This window comes from Coregonus clupeaformis, chromosome 18 (assembly GCF_020615455.1).
Source record: "Coregonus clupeaformis isolate EN_2021a chromosome 18, ASM2061545v1, whole genome shotgun sequence".
NCBI lineage: Eukaryota > Metazoa > Chordata > Actinopteri > Salmoniformes > Salmonidae > Coregonus > Coregonus clupeaformis.
This window is the reverse complement of record NC_059209.1, coordinates 13,151,282-13,171,358: the sequence shown is the minus strand read 5'-3', so window position 1 is coordinate 13,171,358 and position 20,077 is coordinate 13,151,282. Positions and strand designations below refer to the sequence as shown.

General features: G+C 41.7%; 1 protein-coding gene across 4 annotated transcripts in view; it reads left to right on the top strand.

Annotated features, from left to right (window-relative positions):
* The window catches only part of LOC121587473 (2-oxoglutarate dehydrogenase, mitochondrial), a 73,956-nt gene that overhangs the window by 27,655 nt on the left and 26,224 nt on the right, over positions 1-20,077 (top strand). Inside the window, exons 2-6 of one of the 4 annotated variants that reach the window (XM_041904429.1) lie at positions 866-1,250; positions 6,134-6,310; positions 12,593-12,695; positions 17,211-17,255; positions 19,641-19,688. In XM_041904429.1, the coding sequence (XP_041760363.1) occupies positions 1,026-1,250; positions 6,134-6,310; positions 12,593-12,695; positions 17,211-17,255; positions 19,641-19,688 (598 nt within the window). In that variant the 5' untranslated portion in view covers positions 866-1,025. Of the gene's footprint in view, positions 1-865; positions 1,251-6,133; positions 6,311-12,278; positions 12,373-12,592; positions 12,696-17,210; positions 17,256-19,640; positions 19,689-20,077 lie in introns of all 4 variants that reach the window. The other 3 variants (XM_041904430.1, XM_041904431.1, XM_041904432.1) reach the window with 3 other exon arrangements.

The following is a 20,077-nucleotide window of genomic DNA, read 5'->3' as shown; positions in this document are numbered from 1 at the left end:
TCGTTCTTTAACCTCCTACCCTTCATCTAAACTGATTGATAGCTTTCACCTGGTCAGTCTGTCATGGAAAGAGCAGGTGTTTTTAATGTTTTGCACACTCAGTGTATAATGGACCTATATTTTCAAACTACTAGCCTTTTTCTGGCCCGCAAATCAATTTTGACAAACAAATCGGTCATAAAAAAATCTGTGCATCCCTCCATAAATTTTTGAAATCCCATTGTGGCCCTCGAGGCCATTATTATTAATATTATTATTATTTATTATTATTTTATTTTTTGGCCTATCTGAGATTGACTGACTTAAGTTTCAGTCATTATGTTTTTGGCCTTTAACCCAGCACTCATTAAACAGTACTCTCATGCCCTTAAAACAAATGATTAATTAATTTTGACAGTTTCCATTACTCTGTGTTTAGCAGGGGTCTCCAAGAGAGGTAGATCGTGAGCTACCAGTAGCTCGCAGCCCACCTATGAGTAGCTTGCCACGCAATTCTGAAAGGAGGCTACATGCATTGTTTCGTTGTTTCTCTGAATAATTGTAATATTGAGAGTAAAAAATAAATAAATAACAGGAAAAATAAAACGTGAACTTTATTTTACCAGGTATATTGACAGAACACACCCTTGTACACCAAGGACCCGGGGAAGAGTTGCAGGGTAAAGGAGAAGAATATTAAAAGAAACACAGTAGCTCGCGACATATTTAATTTTTTAAAAGTAGCTCTCACGCTAGAAAAGGTTGGAGAACCCTGTTGTATAGGATAGTACTGGCTATGACATCAAAGTTGGCTTTGCCCTGTTTTTTGTTTCCTCACTCTGTTAACATTGCCTAAATATTCACACAACCTCTCAATCTTTTGCAGGTCAGGAAAGAAAGACCGCTGACAAGTGGAAAGCAAAGGCCCTATGGAGAAATAGGATTCCTGTGGATCATTTGACTGCAGTTTGGTTGAAGTGAAAGGAGTCTCCTGCTCTGTGGTTGTTTTGGAGAGACAGGCGAGTTGTGTGTGCTAAAGGACTGCAATGCACCGCTTAAGGACTTGTGCTGCACGGCTGCGGCCGCTGACGGCCTCTCAGACTTCTCAGAACTTTTCACAGCAGAGGCCTGTGGCCGTACCAAAGACGTTTCAGCCAGTCAGGTGCTACACGGCACCTGTGGCTGCCGAGCCTTTCCTCAATGGAACGAGTTCCAATTACGTGGAGGAGATGTACTATTCATGGCTAGAGGACCCCAAGAGTGTGCATAAGGTAAGGCCCTTCCAGAATTTTGGGGTGCTGGAGGGACATCCAGCTCCTATAGAGAGATGTTCCGGCACTTTCCGTCTCTGGGGGGGGGTCTCTTTTTTTGCGGTTGAAATTCATGGGCGGTTACAGTGCAGAGGTTGCAGCATTGTTAACACATCTATGATAATTAGCCTAGCATACACGATTCAGAGGCATTTTTCTTCATTTATTTTAAAAACTGCTTGCAATACCAAGCAATAAAATATTTGTAGACTACATCCCCAAAAGTGCCCATTACACATCTGCATTACAAGGGTTTTGAATGTTTTTTTAATGCCCAAGTAAAAAGCACCAAATAAAACAAAACACTTCTTAACCAATACTGCCTATGAAAGCCCAACATTCTCAGTTCTCGAACGTTAGTCCTGTGGCAAAAGCAATTTCTACAGAATGAGTTCTGCTTCCATGTTACTTACTCTTCCGCGCATACACCAATTGTAGCATTTATTAATTGTTTGATGTTTTTAACCATTACCAGTTTACATAATACACTGAATTTAGGAAAGCCAGGCCAGGTTAATTATGTACGGCTGCATAGGCACCTGTTTGACAGCAAGGTCACATTGCTGGGATCCCTGTTGTGTATTTATAGCTAGCTGCTGGAGTGTTGTCACAGGACTGCTGTGATCTCTGACCACACAGTCTGCCTATCCTGCTATTATTAGGCTAGCCTTTAGGCTGAATGCAGGTCGGCAGTATAGACCAGTGCCAGTCCTATGGCACAAGGCCCTCTGGGGCATTCTGTCAGTAGTGCTGAGTGATTAGTGCTTTTTGAGGTCTGGTTCAGTTATTAAAAATAATCACGGTTTTGAGTTTCGATTTATTTGTTCCAAAGCCCAAAACATTCCATTATCTCGGTCAGGTCCACATTGGGTAGACATCAATAGAAAAATAGGAAAATACTATGCAATAATACGTTTCTCAATTTGTGTATATTGCAAAGTTTTTATTAGATTACTTTATTTTTCATTCCATAAAGTCATCAAGTTCAAGTTGTCACATGCACAAGTACAGTTAAATGCTTAGCTTGCAAGCTCTACCCAACAGTGCAGTAATCAATATCAAAATAGTATAACTAATAAAAAAAGAAAATATAAAATAAAGAAAACACGAGAAATAAGAAAAAAGATAGCCAAATACAGGGTCGGTACCAATACCAAATTTACAATGTGCAGGGATACTGGAGTAATTTGAGGTAGATACAGTGGGGGAAAAAAAAGTATTTAGTCAGCCACCAATTGTGCAAGTTCTCCCACTTAAAAATATGAGAGAGGCCTGTAATTTTCATCATAGGTACACGTCAACTATGACAGACAAAATGAGAAAAAAAATCTAGAAAATCACATTGTAGGATTTTTTATGAATTTATTTGCAAATTATGGTGGAAAATAAGTATTTGGTCAATAACAAAAGTTACTCAATACTTTGTTATATACCCTTTGTTGGCAATGACACAGGTCAAACGTTTTCTGGTATTTTGGCCCATTCCTCCATGCAGATCTCCTCTAGAGCAGTGATGTTTTGGGGCTGTCGCTGGGCAACACGGACTTTCAACTCCCTCCAAAGATTTTCTATGGGGTTGAGATCTGGAGACTGGCTAGGCCACTCCAGGACCTTGAAATGCTTCTTACGAAGCCACTCCTTCGTTGCCCGGGCGGTGTGTTTGGGATCATTGTCATGCTGAAAGACCCAGCCACGTTTCATCTTCAATGCCCTTGCTGATGGAAGGAGGTTTTCACTCAAAATCTCGACGGTACATGGCCCCATTCATTCTGTCCTTTACACGGATCAGTCATCCTGGTCCCTTTGCAGAAAAAACAGCCCCAAAGCATGATGTTTCCACCCCCATGCTTCACAGTAGGTATGGTGTTCTTTGGATGCAACTCGGCATTCTTTGTCCTCCAAACACGACGAGTTGAGTTTTTACCAAAAAGTTCTCTATTTTGGTTTAATCTGACCATATGACATTCTCCCAATCCTCTTCTGGATCATCCAAATGCTCTCTAGCAAACATCAGACGGGCCTGGACATGTACTGGCTTAAGCAGGGGGACACGTCTGGCACTGCAGGATTTGAGTCCCTGGCGGCGTAGTGTGTTACTGATGGTAGGCTTTGTTACTTTGGTCCCAGCTCTCTGCAGGTCATTCACTAGGTCCCCCCGTGTGGTTCTGGGATTTTGCTCACCGTTCTTGTGATCATTTTGACCCCACGGGGTGAGATCTTGCGTGGAGCCCCAGATCGAGGGAGATTATCAGTGGTCTTGTATGTCTTCCATTTCCGAATAATTGCTCCCACAGTTGATTTCTTCAAACCAAGCTGCTTACCTATTGCAGATTCAGTCTTCCCAGCCTGGTGCAGGTCTACAATTTTGTTTCTGGTGAATCCTTTGACAGCTCTTTGGTCTTGGCCATAGTGGAGTTTGGAGTGTGACTGTTTGAGGTTGTGGACAGGTGTCTTTTATACTGATAACAAGTTCAAACAGGTGCCATTAATACAGGTAACGAGTGGAGGACAGAGGAGCCTCTTAAAGAAGTTGTTACAGATCTGTGAGAGCCAGAAATCTTGCTTGTTTGTAGGTGACCAAATACTTATTTTCCACCATAATTTGCAAATAAATTAATTAAAAATCCTACAATGTGATTTTCAGGATTTTTTTCTCTCAATTTGTCTGTCATAGTTGACGTGTACCTATGATGAAAATTACAGGCCTCTCTCATCTTTTTAAGTGGGAGAACTTGCACAATTGGTGGCTGACTAAATACTTTTTTTCCCCACTGTACATTGCAGACCAATCCAAAGTCATCTTCCGGCATGCCCAGCCCATCCATTATCTCAGCTTTTTCTGTGGCTAAACCAACTAGGCTCGTAATATAACAATTTTATTCGTATTTATGGATGGAATACAAGTTTGTTATTAAGGCACATGAAAGTTCACATGTTCCAGAAGGCATTTCTGCCAAAAAACACATTTTGATCAAATATAAATGTTTACGTTCAAATCCCGCTCCTGTTAAGTAGTGAAGTGCGACACACGCCTAGTTTCCTGAAATGAGTCTCACATGCATATCTTACCTGGATATGGTCGCATCAGGTTTACCCTCAGAAGGAATGGCTCGTATCCCACGAAGACATATTGGTTCGGTGTTTATGTCCCAAGCAAGCTGGCCTTTGTAGCGGCAACTGGCCTTTGTAGCGGCAGCTGGCCTGCAATGAGTGAGGAGCCGAACTTGCTTTGTGAGAAGATTCCCGCATCTCCCTCCCGACCGATATGCGCCTACGTCGATCATGGTGAAGCGGTACCTTGCATCACAGACTGCCATCAGGACCATTGTGAAAAAGCCCTTGTAGTTGTAGTACTCGCTGCCTGAGTTTGCCAGAGCTCGTATCCAAATGTTTTCTGTCGACAGCTCCTGCACATTTTGCAGCAATTGCAATTCAAAAAGAGACATGTTTGTTTCTGCTTCTTTGGCTAAAAAGTAGTAGTAAAGCATTACACCAGACTGACATCTAGCTAGTTAGTATTTGTAAACAAGCATAACACCGAATTGGAAGTTCAGATGTCGTCACTAGCTAGATCCAAAAATAGTGCCTCGGCCCCTGTTGCTTGGTGAGCTGCTCTGGCTCCCCAAGCCCCCTAGTGGATATACGTTACAGAACGCGGACTTCCTCTCTGGGTGGAACGCAATGAATAGAGTCCTCTGCCCCCCAAAAAACGAGTGGAGCTTGTAGCGGCCTTTAGGTAACCTAAATGTAGCAACACAAAGTAGGCTGTGTGATGTCACCAACACCCACTGTTTCTTGACTCAGACTTCAAAACTCAAATTGTTTGATTCATGCACAGCTTCGAAAGCCCTTACATGGTTCCAGCTCATCATGTGTTCTTAAGCTCAAGCCGCTTTAGTGGAAATGTGTGTAGAACTAACTAAGTCGCTCTGGATAAGAGCGTCTGCTAAATGACTTAAATGTAGAATTCTGAATGAAACAGAGGCTGTGACCCTGACCCTGGTGTTCAGCCAAGTTAGTGTCCCAAGTCAAGAGGGTGTTACATTTCAGTCACTGCTTCAGGCATGCTAGTCCCCCAAACCATGGTCACAAGACAGTTGTACAGTACTTAACATGTAAAGAAATATAATTTACAGTTGTTGAAGGGGGAAATTATTGGTGAGGATTTCTACAAACAATATTCTGTTTTTCAGTGGTATATCTAAAGACTAAGTACCATCATTTATATGTGAATTGGAGTTCGGAGCAGTCTGACCACACGTATGATGCCTTGCCAGAACTGACCTTTAATCGCACCGGTATAAATTGAGTTTCGGCCGTGTGGGGACAAACTGTGGTGCTGGGTCTGCCGTTCCCGCATCTCCGCAATGTAGATCAAGCTTTCTATGAAGGATCTTGTGACTAGTGTTAGTTTCAAGTATCGGTTTGGTATGAAGTCAATAACTTCTAAATAACCTAATCCCAGAGAACTGCATTGTTTTGGGGATTGTTTCATTTTGAGGAATATGTCAGGGCTTTACTAGTTTTCAGTTTACTATGGAACAATGAAGAATATTTCAGTTAGCCTACTGCTTAACATGAGACTAGTTGGCCCTCTGACAAGAACATGTGGAATTTGCCCTCTGTTGTTGTTTTGAACAACCTAAGATTAATCACACCGGTTACTTTCATCAAAAAGAGAAAATGGAAGCAGTAACATTCGGTTACTTTTTTAATATTTCAAGCATAACTACAGGTAATCTTCTAAAATGTTTTACGTTTGTTATAGATGGATTTGTTGGCCATCTCCTTTCATACCACTGTTCATTAATGCCAATTCTTATTTGTCCTCTCTTTTCCTTAAGTCTTGGGACGTTTTCTTCCGCAATGCCAATGCAGGTGCTCCCCCAGGCAAGGCACACCAGAGCCTTCTGAGCCTGGCCCGGCTGCCCCAAGCCCAATCCCTGATGGGGGCTCAGCCCAATGTGGAGAAGCTGGTGGAAGATCACCTGGCCGTCCAATCCCTCATCCGTGCCTACCAGGTCAGACCAGTCAGCCACCACAGGCTCTCACAGAGCTGTAAATTGAGAAAACAAGGACGACCATGTCTATAATGTCTTAGTAAGCATGCCAAGTAGTCTAACCATTTACGACACATTCAGCAGCCAGAAAGCTGTAACTGTTTAACAAAAAAATTAACCAATATCACCTGTCCTCATTGTTTGAGTAATCTCTACCTGTGTTTTAAGGTTTAAGCTGTGTAATCTGTTTTCTGTAAGCATAGCTAATTATTTCCACAAAGTTGACCATCCTACTTAATGATACCAACTACGCTGATAATGGACTAACGTTCTAGTGAAATACAGTACCTTCAGAAAGTATTCACACCCCTAGACTTTTTCCACTTTTTGTTGTTATAGCCTGAATTCTAAAATTGATTCAGTTGAGATTTTCTGTCACTGGTCTACAGACAATACCCCATAATGTCAAAGTGGAATCATGTTTTCCTAAAATTTTACAAATTTAATGGCAAACCTAAATAAATTCAGGAATAGAAAGTTGCTTAATAAGTCACAATTGTTGCATGGACTCAATAGTAATAATAATAATAATAATAATAGTGTTTAACATGATTTTGGAATGACTACCTCATCTCTGTACCCCACACATGCCATTATCTGTAAGGTCCCTCAGTCGAACAGTGAATTTCAAACACAGATTCAACCACAGACCAGGGAGGTTTTCCAATGCCTCGCAAAGAAGGGCACCTATTGGTAGATGGGTAAAAAAAAAAAGCCGACATTGAATATCCCTTTGAGCATGGTGAAGTTAGTAATTACACTTTGGATGGTGTATCAATACACTCACTCACTACAAAGATACAGGCGTCCTTCCTAACGCCGTTGCCGGAGAGGAAGGAAACCACTCAGGGATTTCACCATGAGACCAATAGTGATTTTAACAGTTAGTTTAATGGCTGTAATAGGAGAACTGAGGATGGATCAAGATGAATTATTCCACAATACTAACCTAATTGACAGTGAAAAGAAGGAAACCTGTACAGAATAAAAATATTCCAAAACATGCATCCTGTTTGCAGCAAGGCACTAAAGTAATACCTGCAACAGATGTGGCAAAGCAAATAACCTTTTGTCCTGAATACAGAGTGTTATGTTTGGGGCAAATACAATACAACACATCACTGAGTATCACTATCCATATTTTCAAGCATGGTGGTGGCTGCATTATGTTATGGGTATGCTTGTAATCGTTAAAGGGGAATTTCACCTTGGGGAGGATCTGGGCTTGTTTCCATGTCTTGAGGCATTTCTAGGACAGTGAGATGTTTCACACATAATTGCCTAGGAGGTTGGCAGGTCAGGGCTTTGCGCGCTGAATGATACACCCTATGATGGGTCTTATTTCATCGTTTTAATGTCTTCACTATTATTCTACAATGTAAAAATAAAGAAAAACCCTTGAATGAGTAGGTGTGTCCAAATATTTGATTGGTGCTGTAAATACAGTGGGGGAAAAAAGTATTTAGTCAGCCACCAATTGTGCAAGTTTTCCCACTTAAAAAGATGAGAGAGGCCTGTAATTTTCATCATAGGTACACGTCAACTATGACAGACAAATTGAGGAAAAAAAATCCAGAAAATCACATTGTAGGATTTTTAATGAATTTATTTGCAAATTATGGTGGAAAATAAGTATTTGGTCACCTACAAACAAGCAAGATTTCTGGCTCTCACAGACCTGTAACTTCTTCTTTAAGAGGCTCCTCTGTCCTCCACTCGTTACCTGTATTAATGGCACCTGTTTGAACTTGTTATCAGTATAAAAGACACCTGTCCACAACCTCAAACAGTCACACTCATAACTCCACTATGGCCAAGACCAAAGAGCTGTCAAAGGACACCAGAAACAAAATTGTAGACCTGCACCAGGCTGGGAAGACTGAATCTGCAATAGGTAAGCAGCTTGGTTTGAAGAAATCAACTGTGGGAGCAATTATTAGGAAATGGAAGACATACAAGACCACTGATAATCTCCCTCGATCTGGGGCGCCACGCAAGATCTCACCCCGTGGGGTCAAAATGATCACAAGAACGGTGAGCAAAAATCCCAGAACTACACGGGGGGACCTAGTGAATGACCTGCAGAGAGCTGGGACCAAAGTAACAAAGCCTACCATCAGTAACACACTACGCCGCCGGGGACTCAAATTCTGCAGTGCCAGACGTGTCCCCCTGCTTAAGCCAGTACATGTCCAGGCCCGTCTGAAGTTTGCTAGAGTGCATTTGGATGATCCAGAAGAGGATTGGGAGAATGTCATATGGTCAGATGAAACCAAAATATAACTTTTTGGTAAAAACTCAACTCGTCGTGTTTGGAGGACAAAGAATGCTGAGTTGCACCCAAAGAACACCATACCTACTGTGAAGCATGGGGGGTGGAAACATCATGCTTTGGGGCTGTTTTTCTGCAAAGGGACCAGGACGACTGATCTGTGTAAAGGAAAGAATGAATGGGGCCATGTGTCGTGAGATTTTGAGTGAAAACCTCCTTCCATCAGCAAGGGCATTGAAGATGAAACGTGGCTGGGTCTTTCAGCATGACAATGATCCCAAACACACCGCCCGGGCAACGAAGGAGTGGCTTCGTAAGAAGCATTTCAAGGTCCTGGAGTGGCCTAGCCAGTCTCCAGATCTCAACCCCATAGAAACTCTTTGGAGGGAGTTGAAAGTCTGTGTTGCCCAGCGACAGCCCCAAAACATCACTGCTCTAGAGGAGATCTGCATGGAGGAATGGGCCAAAATACCAGCAACCGTGTGTGAAAACCTTGTGAAGACTTACAGAAAACGTTTGACCTGTGTCATTGCCAACAAAGGGTATATAACAAAGTATTGAGTAACTTTTGTTATTGACCAAATACTTGTTTTCCACCATAATTTGCAAATAAATTCATAAAAAATCCTACAATGTGATTCTCTGGATTTTTTTCTTCTCATTTTGTCTGTCATAGTTGACGTGTACCTATGATGAAAATTACAAGCCTCTCATCTTTTTAAGTGGGAGAACTTGCACAATTGGTGGCTGACTAAATACTTTTTTCCCCACTGTATCTTCTGTGAATACTTAAGGGCTGATACATTTCCAATTTTATGGTGGTTCCAACCCTGTTCCTGGAGATCTACCGTCCTCTAGGTTTTCACTCAACCCTAATCTAGCACACCTGATTCTAGTAATTAGCTGGTTGATAAGCTGAACCAGGTTAGTTACAACTGCGGTTGGAGTGAAATCCTATAGGAGGGTAGTTCTCCCGGAACAGAGTTGGGGACCCATGTTCTGCATGGTCTTATGCCAGGATTCCCAAACTCGGTCCTGGGGACCCCAACGGGTGCACGTTTAGTTTTTTTTCCCCTAGCACTACACAGCGGATTCAAATAATCAACTAATCATCAAGCTTTGATTATCTCCTGGAAAAAGACTGCTGTGGTTTTAGCGTTTTACACTTTTTGTGGAAGGGACGTAAAGAAACTATCAACCGAATTGGACCGGCTAGCGTATTGTGTAGGGGCAATGAGGGGACAATGGGAGTGAATGGGCTGGGGGGTTAAAGAAGGTGTGAAAAGTCTTAGGAAGGCAGTTCTTACACAGTATGGATTGTTGTGTATGTGAGATTGAGGAGAAATGGCAACAATACATTTACTGTCTAAGCACAACCAAAACCCCCTTCATCTCAAAGTACTGTCTAAACCTCCCCCAGCCCATTGACTTTGACAGACCATTCTTGTCAATAGTAGCCCTTTGCAGGGGAATTTTGTAGACATGTCTTTGTATTGTGTTTTGAGAATCTGCAGAAAGAAGAATTAGGTGGTTGTCATTAGTGTTTTAGTCTTGATTTTATACCTTTGTGTCCCTTGCTGGTTTCTGTCCAACATTCTTGTGCGCCATAACTGTCTGCTCCTTCATGCTTGTGTACCCAAAATACCCCTGCTTTTGGGGTATTTTTCAGCAGGGCACTGGAATGACTCCAGATAACCTGAGTTTTGCACAAAGAGAAGCGGGGTAGACTAAATTGATTACATGTTCTGGAAGGTACTCTGTGGTCCTCAGGCTACCTCTAACCACCAGTAACCCCATAACACAAACCATACAAACACTACCCAATTCATGTTTATGCCATGCTTACTGTAAATTGAACTATCTTAGCCATCAGCTTGTAAATATTTTGTCTAACTTACTTTCACATTGTGCAGAGCTAGGGGTTGGAAGTGCATGTTGATGGAATCTGATTCTGTACCACCTACTACACAATTTAACCACCCCACTAATTGTATTGTTCTCTATTAGACTGGCTAGCTAAGCATACCTAACATAGACATTTTAAATATCGTTAGCTAACTAGCGTCACTAAATTGGCAGCAAGATTGCCAATCAGCTGAGACTGGCTGAGAAGCAACCATAGACGATTTATACACATTCATCATTGCTACCAACAGAGTGAGCTAGAAACTGTATATCAACAATTCTATTTTTAGTAACGGAGTGTTTTCCAGACGAGGGTGGAATAGATGGCTACCAAATTGCCTCTTATTTGCTAACATTAGCTAGTTTACGTTAGCCCATGTCAGTCAAAGATAGAACAAACAAACATGTTTACACTGCTGAAGGTAGCTAGCAGTGACTACCATGGCATAGGCGAAATGGATTGACATTGTGCAAACCAAAAGATAGATACGTGGCCCCGTGTAGCTCAGTTGGTAGAGCATGGCGTTTGCAACAGCTGGGTTGTGGGTTCGATTCCCACGGGGGGCCAGTATGAAAAAAATTAATAAAATGTATGCACTGGATAAGAGCGTCTGCTAAATGACTTAAAATCTAAATAGATGATTTAGCTGATGGCTTTCAGAGTTCAATACCAGGACTGTAACGGTAGTGAAAAACAGGTTTAAAAAAACGAATTTCCTAGATAAATTCTGAGATTACTGTGTGTTGATGGTTCGACGTAAACAGCGCCATTTATTCGTTTGTGGGCACGCCCCCTCTACCTAGCATGGCGGTATCAGGATTTGCTATGAATGCTGGACTTTGTGGTTCACTATGAGCAGACGAATACACAGGGAGTCGACTTCCCGATTCTACCAGTAAAATTAAAATGTGGTTTGGATAATTGTGATGTTTATGATAAAAACATAATGTTGTTAATATAGTATTGACTATATGCCCTCGCAGAGCCATGGTGAAATTCCCCTTTAAGGACAGGAGTTTTTCAGGATAAAAGCAAACAGAATGGCAAAATCCTACAGGAAAACCTGGTTGTCTGCATTCCACCAAACACTGGGAGATGAATTCACCTTTCAGCAGGACAATAACCTAAAACACAAGGCGAAATCTATACTGGAGTTTCTTAGCAAGAAGACAGTAAATGTTCCTGAGTAGCCAAGTTACAATTTTGACTTAAATCTACTTGACAAGACCTGCAAACGGTTGTCTGGCAATGATCAACAACCAATTTGACAGATCTTGGAAGAATTTTGAGAATAGTAATGGTGTTGCATAATCCAGGTGTGGAAAACTCTTAGAGACTTACCCAGAAAGACAAAGCTGTAATTGCTGCCCAAGGTGCTTCTACAAAGTATTGACTCAGGGGTGTGAATACAATACATTGCTACAATTTCTAAAAACATGTTTTCACTTTGTCATTATGGGGTATTGTGTGTAGATGGGTGAGTCAAAAAAACAAGTTGATCCATTTTGAATTCAGGCTGTAACACAACAAAATGTGGAATAAGTCAAGGGGTATGAATACTTTCTGAAGGCACTGTACCTGTGCTGAAATTGTTGACATTTGAAAGCTGGGACAAAGGTGTCTGTTTTTACCCCATAAAGGACTGTGACCTCATGATAACGAAAATGCCTATTATGATATACTCTTGAATGTTTCATATTTCTATGTTGTTTTAATTGAATACCTTGTGACTAATGTTACCTTATTTCCAGTTGAATGGCCATCACAATGCAGAACTCGATCCTCTTGGCATCAGTTGTATAAATTTTGATGATGCCCCAGTAGCTACTGGGGTTCAGAATGTCGGTGAGAAATGTTCCCTCACAGCTGTGCGAGACAACAATGAGCTTGTTTGTATTAATGTTGCTTTTCCCATTTCCTCCCTCTTTTTTTTCTCTCCTCTCTATTTTCTTTCAAATCCCTTTCAACACTTTTATATCTCTACACTCGTGCCCCTCCACCCTTGCCTCCCCCTGCCCACCTGTCGGATGTTTTGTTCCATTTCAACTCAAACCTGTTTTTGTAGATCCGTGGGCACCATGTTGCTCAGCTGGACCCTCTGGGAATTATGGATGCCGATCTGGACTCTCATGTCCCCAATGACATTATAACGTCCTCGGATAAACTCGGTGAGAAGAATGAGCCACTCGCTACAGAGCATCCGGGCGGCTGGGTAGCTGAGCAAGCTCTGTTTGGCTTGAAATGCTGGTCTATGTATGACCTACGCTGGCCTTCTCTGTAAACCTGCCCATTTGTCCCTGTTTTCAGTCTGCCCACTGTCATGAAAGAAAGGGCTCCTAGCACCCTGTTTTTCTGAAATGCCAAATATTTGTATTTATGCTTTTTGACTTAACTTCAACCTCTGCCCGCTTTGGCGCATAGGGCGTCCACCATGGGAGTATCCATGGTTTCTGTAATACTTTTTTTTTTTTAACAGCTGGATGGTTGATTAGCCCAGCCAGCTGTGTCCACTGTTAGCCGCAGTGGTCGTAGATCATTTTCCTACAAGGCTTTATGATTAAGAGGTGGACTGTGCTTCATCTGACTGCTGGCCCTAGACCTGTCCGGTTTGGATAGACCTGCCGGGAGTTACCTCCAACGGGCATAGCTCTGAGGGGTCATTGAGGTACATAAGCCCCCTCACCACGACAAGGTGACAGTCCAAAAATCATCAATACAAATAGCAGCTTATTGGTTATCACTTCTTTCTAGGACAGTTCTGTCTGACTTCTCTGTCTGCAGGCAGCCAAGCACAAATTGAACCTTCATAACAATATTGTCTGCAGTGCTCCAATGTTAAGTTCACCTACAGTAGCCTTGTTGAGGGACACACAGCTAGATTCCCAATTTGAAGCCAGTGTTGCGCCATTGGTTTTTATATGATTTAAGTGTCCCATTACACTCCTGTCTAACTGTGGAGGGACATTTCTAGACGTCTCCAGATTTCTTGGCTTAGCTTCTAGCTCTACTAACCATCTTGCTTGCTTTAAAACCTCCCGGGACTGGACCATATTCTCCCTCACATTACTCACACCCTTTCTTGGGTATGGCAGTGAAGGCCCCTCTGACTATTAATCTACTTCTAAGCATGATACGGTAACAACTCCCAGCAATTCAACGCATTGGTAGTTTCCTGCTGAATGATGGGGGACACATATATGTTTTTGCTCTACTGCTAACTATAACTTTTAGGCCTTAGTTCTCACTCAATGCTCACAACCACAGCTACAGTATGACTCCCAACAGTAAGAGGGTAACTGTTTTGAAAGGTATGTTGCCTTCAACTTAGATTATAAGAAAATGGCAATCCCCAAACAGCCATTTTTACACACCAGCATGCCCCTAAACCTTGGACCCCTCTTCTTGTTGATGACTGAATAGCCTAATTAGTAGTACTCTCAAGGTCTATATACCTTACACGTGTCGTGTGGTTGTCAGTTCCAGTACAGCATGTCTCGGTCTGCATGGGACGTTTTTCAGTGAGGCTTTGATCCAGGTGTGATGTTTGTATTTGTGCATTGTGCAGCCAGGCAGGTACTGCATTTTCTAGACGTGATTGGCACCTAAAGCTTTGTTTGCCACCTATGTTGTGGTCGGTGCTGTGCTGTCGCTAGAGTTCAGAGGCAGTCAATCAGTCGGTGTGTTGCTGTAGTGATTGACGTTGTGTGGTGAAGTCGAAGTTTGGGTGCTTCTCGCAAACAAAATCAAAGTTAAAATAACAAGCCGGTGGCTTAGTACGCTAGGCCGCTGCCTCCGGCAAACGTCTACAGTGTCGGCATATGTTCGAATCCAGCCTACTGCCCTTAGACACAACCTCCCCTATCTTTCCCCACTGTCATCCTCTCTCTATAATGTCAAAAACTTGATATATTTAAAAATTCAAAAATAAAAAGCCTGTTGTTCGTCAGAGGTGTTCCATTTGTTTGCTTGCAGCGGAGTGTGCAACTGAAATGTTCTAGCTTAGCAAACACCAAACCACCACTGTCTGATCAATTTAATTAAGTGTTGGGAGGGTTCCCAGTGGTTGATGCCTGCCCTGGCTGCAGACAGTCATGATGGTGGCCTCTGGTATGCAGAGATGGTGGAAACATTACCAAACTATCTCGGTGTTACATTCACACAAGCAGTTTTCCATAACTAGGTAGCTAGCTATCATCTTTCAAGCGAACTTGGCTGTGGTTGCCACACCTGGCAAAGTTTGCTATCTGTAGTTAGTTGGAAAATCATCTTATTAAGGCCGTTTGGAAAACCGTTTGTTCACGTAAGCTTCCAAGTCGTAAATACAAGTTGCAATAATCTCTGTACCCTGAGTTCTTCGACACGTTAAACTGACTTTACCTTCTAAGGAAATTACTTTGGCAATTATTTTAAAACAAATATTATTTATCAAAAACAATCAATGTACAGTAGGGGAAAAAAGTATTTAGTCAGCCACCAATTGTGCAAGTTCTCCCACTTAAAAAGATGAGAGAGGCCTGTAATTTTCATCGTAGGTACACATCAACTATGACAGACAAAATGAGAAAGAAAATTCCAGAAAATCACATTGTAGGATTTTTAATGAATTTATTTGCAAATTATGGTGGAAAATAAGTATTTGGTCAATAACAAAAGTTTCTCAATACTTTGTTATTTACCCTTTGTTGGCAATGACACAGGTCAAACGTTTTCTGTAAGTCTTCACAAGGTTTTCACACACTGTTGCTGGTATTTTGGCCCATTCCTCCATGCAGATCTCCTCTAGAGCAGTGATGTTTTGGGGCTGTCTCTGGGCAACACGGATTTCAACTCCCTCCAAAAATTTTCTATGGGGTTGAGATCTGGAGACTGGCTAGGCCACTCCAGGACCTTGAAATGCTTCTTACGAAGCCACTCCTTCGTTGCCCGGGCGGTGTGTTTGGGATCATTGTCATGCTGAAAGACTCAGCCACGTTTCATCTTCAATGCCCTTGCTGATGGAAGGAGGTTTTCACTCAAAATCTCACGATACATGGCCCCATTCATTCTTTCCTTTACACGGATCAGTCGTCCTGGTCCCTTTTCAGAAAAACAGCCCCAAAGCATGATGTTTCCACCCCCATGCTTCACAGTAGGTATGGTGTTCTTTGGATGCAACTCAGCATTCTTTGTCCTCCAAACACGACGATTTGAGTTTTTACCAAAAAGTTCTATTTTGGTTTCATCTGACCATATGACATTCTCCCAATCCTCTTCTGGATCATCCAAATGCACTCTAGCAAACTTCAGACGGGCCTGGACATGTACTGGCTTAAGCAGGGGACACGTCTGGCACTGCAGGATTTGAGTCCCTGGCGGCGTAGTGTGTTACTGATGGTAGGCATTGTTACTTTGGTCCCAGCTCTCTGCAGGTCATTCACTAGGTCCCCCGTGTGGTTCTGGGATTTTTTGCTCACCGTTCTTGTGATCATTTTGACCCCACGGGGTGAGATCTTGCGTGGAGCCCCAGATCGTGGGAGATTATCAGTGGTCTTGTATGTCTTCCATTTCCTAATAATTGCTCCCACAGTTGATTTCTTCAAACCAAGCTGCTTACCTATTGCAGATTCAGTCTTCCCAGCCTGGTGCAGGTCTACAATTTTGTTTCTGGTGTCCTTTGACAGCTCTTTGGTCTTGGCCATAGTGGAGTTTGGAGTGTGACTGTTTGAGGTTGTGGACAGGTGTCTTTTATACTGATAACAAGTTCAAACAGGTGCCATTAATACAGGTAACGAGTGGAGGACAGAGGAGCCAGAAATCTTGCTTGTTTGTAGGTGACCAAATACTTATTTTCTACCATAATTTGCAAATAAATTCATTAAAAATCCTACAATGTGATTTTCTGGTTTTTTTTCCTCAATTTGTCTGTCATAGTTGACGTGTACCTATGATGAAAATGACAGGCCTCTCTCATCTTTTTAAGTGGGAGAACTTGCACAATTGGTGGCTGACTAAATACTTTTTTTCCCCACTGTACATGCTTTTTGAACACTACTATTTGGCGTGCATGATAGCTGTACTTAAGCATTCTCAACAAGTTCGAAACACATGAATGGACGCAACTCGTTGCTCCAAGTTTTACAAGTTGTATACCAGAAAACTCAGATTGGACATAAATGTGGCATTAGCAAGCTAGCTAGCTACATAGCTTGTTGTTGGCTACATCTCATACAGTAAATTTGTTTTGCATTAGCTAATGTTAGCCATAATTAGCTAGCATCGTAACGCTCCATAAATGTCTACTTTGCTTATTTACTAGTATCAAATCCCATGTTTTTAAAAGAGTTAACAAAATCAACAAACCTGGTCCCTTAAGTCTGTTTATGGCATGAAATTAATGAAATAGTACCAAGTCATAGCAAAGTTAGCTACGTGCTGCCACACATCACCAGCAAAAGATACTAGCGGCACTAGTAGCGCTATTTACTGTATCTGAGTGTTGTAGGCGAACTCTGCTTCACAGAGTGTAATTCGAGAAAAGGACATCTTATTGTCTTCGAGAACCACCCACAGTTCAGCTTCGATTATAGTTTGCAGACCCCTTCGATGTGTTTGAGTGAGTAGTGGTAGAGATGGCCCCCATGTCCATGATGGGGGCATGAGTCACTAACCTTTTCCGGGTCTCTCGCCCCTGATGCCTCCTTCAGACCTGGCAATGTTCAAGGACCGTCTCAGTATTCTAACTGTCGGAGGTATGGAAACATAAGTCACCCTGTAGTTCTGTCCCTCTATCTTTGTGCTTGAATATTTGCTTTTTGTATTGTTCACGTAGAATCTTCTGCTTTATCTTTCTCACGTGTTTTTTCCTGTCTTTTCAGAGTAGAATGCACTTGATAAACAACTAGTGATTGGGGAAGAAATCGATGCAGTTACATATCGTGAAATTATTTTTGACAATGTATAGTTTTGAGAATATTGCAATATTATTTTTGCGCAGTTGGCAGTACCTGCACCCAAACTGCACCCAAAGTTCATAGCTAGTTCTCCGTCTTCTTTTTAAATAGGGAACCAATTTTTTTCAGCACTTATTTCCATGACTGATCAAAACTCATTTTCTCATGGCTCTCTCTTGTCGCTATGCAGCAGACATATGGTGAGCAATATGTTTGGGATAATATCGTATCGTGAGGTCCCTGGCAATTCCCAGCCCTATAAACAACTTCTAGTATTCTCGTTGGAACGTTTGGTTATTTATCAGATGATTGGATGCTAAGCCATTAAGACAGCCGCCCTGAAACAAAGACTGAGAAAGATAAAGAGCCTCTCTCTGTAGCAGCCCTAGTGTTTGGGTGCCGAGCACACGGATGTCATAAGACAATAAGCTCCTCTATGTCATTGTACTTTTTACATTTAGTGCCGTGTGTTTCTCAGTCCTGCCATAGTCCTCCTATAGTGCTTTCCTGTCGTAGCTCCAGCTGAGTAGACACTGGGGGTGGAGTAGTCAATAGGCTTATTTAAATCTATCTACAGTGCCTTCAAAAAGTATTCATACCCCTTGACTTATTCCACATTTTGTTGTGTTATAGCCTGAATTCAAAATTGATGAAATATATATTTTTTACCCATCTACACACAATACCCCATCATGACAAAGTGAAAACATGTTTTTATAAATGAAATACAAAAATATCGAATTTACATAAGTACTCACACCCCTGAGTCAATAGATGTTTTTTAAATTCTTCAAGCTCTGTCAAGTTGGTTGTTGATCATTGCTAGACAGCCATTTTCAAGTCTTGCCATAGATTTTCAAGCCAATTTAAGTGAAAACTGTAACTAGGCCACTCGGCAACATTCAATGTCGTCTTGGTAAGCAACTCCAGTGTATATTTGGTCTTGTGTTTTTAGGTTATTGTCCTGCTGAAAGGTGTATTTGTCTCCCAGTGTCTGTTGGAAAGCAGACTGAACCAGGTTTTCCTCTCGGATTTTGCCTGTGCTTAGCTCTATTCAGTTTCTTTTTATCCTTAAAAACTCCTTAGTCCTTGCTGATGACAAGCATACCCATAACATGATGCAGCCACCACCATGCTTGTAAATATGAAGAGTGGTACTCAGTGATGTGGTGTTGGATTTGCCTCAAACATAACACTTTGTATTCAGGACATAAAGTTAATTTCTTTGCCAAATTTTTTCCATTTTTACTTTAGTGCCTTATTGCAAACAGGATGCATGTTTTGGAATATTTGTATTCTGTACAGGCTTCCTTTTTTTCACTCTGTCATTCAGGTTAGTATTGTGGAGTAATTACATTATTGTTGATCCATCCTCAGTTCTCTCCTATCACAGCCATTAAACTCTGTAACTGTTTTAAAGTGACCATTGGCCTCATGGTGAAATCCCTGAGTGGTTTCCTTTCTCTCCGGCAACTGAGGTAGGAGGGACGCTTGTATCTATTGTATTGACTGGGTGTATTGACGAACCATCCAAAGTGTAATTAATAACTTCACCATGCTCAAAGGGATATTCAATGTCGGCTTTTTATTTTTTATTTATCTTCCAATAGGTGCCCTTCTTTGTGTGTGTGGGGTACAGAGATGAGGTAGTCATTCAAAAATAATGCTTAAGACTATTATTGCACATAGTGAGTCCATGTAACTTATGTGACTTGTTAAGCTAATTTTGACTCCTGAACTTATTTCGGCTTGCCATAACAAAAGGGTTGAATACTTAAGACATTTCAGCTTTTCATTTTTAATTAATTTGTAAAAACTTCTACAAACAAAATTCTACTTTGACATTATGGGGCATTGTGTGTAGGCCAGTGACACAATATACATTTAATCCATTTTAAATTCAAGCTGTAACACAACAAAATGAGGAAAAAGTCAAGGGGTGTGAATACTGTAATACATAAGTGTTAATGTTGTAGTTGATGTTTGGTTACTAGGGGATGAAAAAACGCATGTGTGATACCTAGTAATATTCCTCTCAAACTGTGGCGAATTTTGTTTACATTGTCTGGAGGAACATTTCAACCACAAACTCAGTTGGTTCGCTATCGGAAGAAATTATACATTTCTTCTCTTGTAAAACCAACATTCTCAAAAGTGTGTATCTGCTTCCACTTTGTGTTTCAGAATCTGATTGCGTATCACATTTTAGAGCTGACAAACATTGGGAGAGTGGTAATAATCAACTCATTCGTCATAACATGCACCCAAATGCTCTCGTAATTGCCTTACGCTTGGTTTTTGGGAATGTACACTAAAGTTATTGCATTTCACTGCTTGCACTACGACAAACTGTAGAATAGCAGGATTCTGCCTTTGGATAACTGCGATTTTGAAGTCCTCACTGACCCTCGTTGCACCCAGATGATGCTTTTGCGCAGCTGCATGATGCTTTGGCCCAGTGTAATGCGAGAAGAGGGCTCCCATGGAACCGCCGTGGGTCACACTGTCTCACACACAGTGTAAAGATGACGTGTGCTGTCTCGCTCGCGATGGCAATGACCTGGTCATTGGGGAGCCACGTCTTGTCTCTCCACTTGGCAGCGGAGAATGTGTATGCCTTG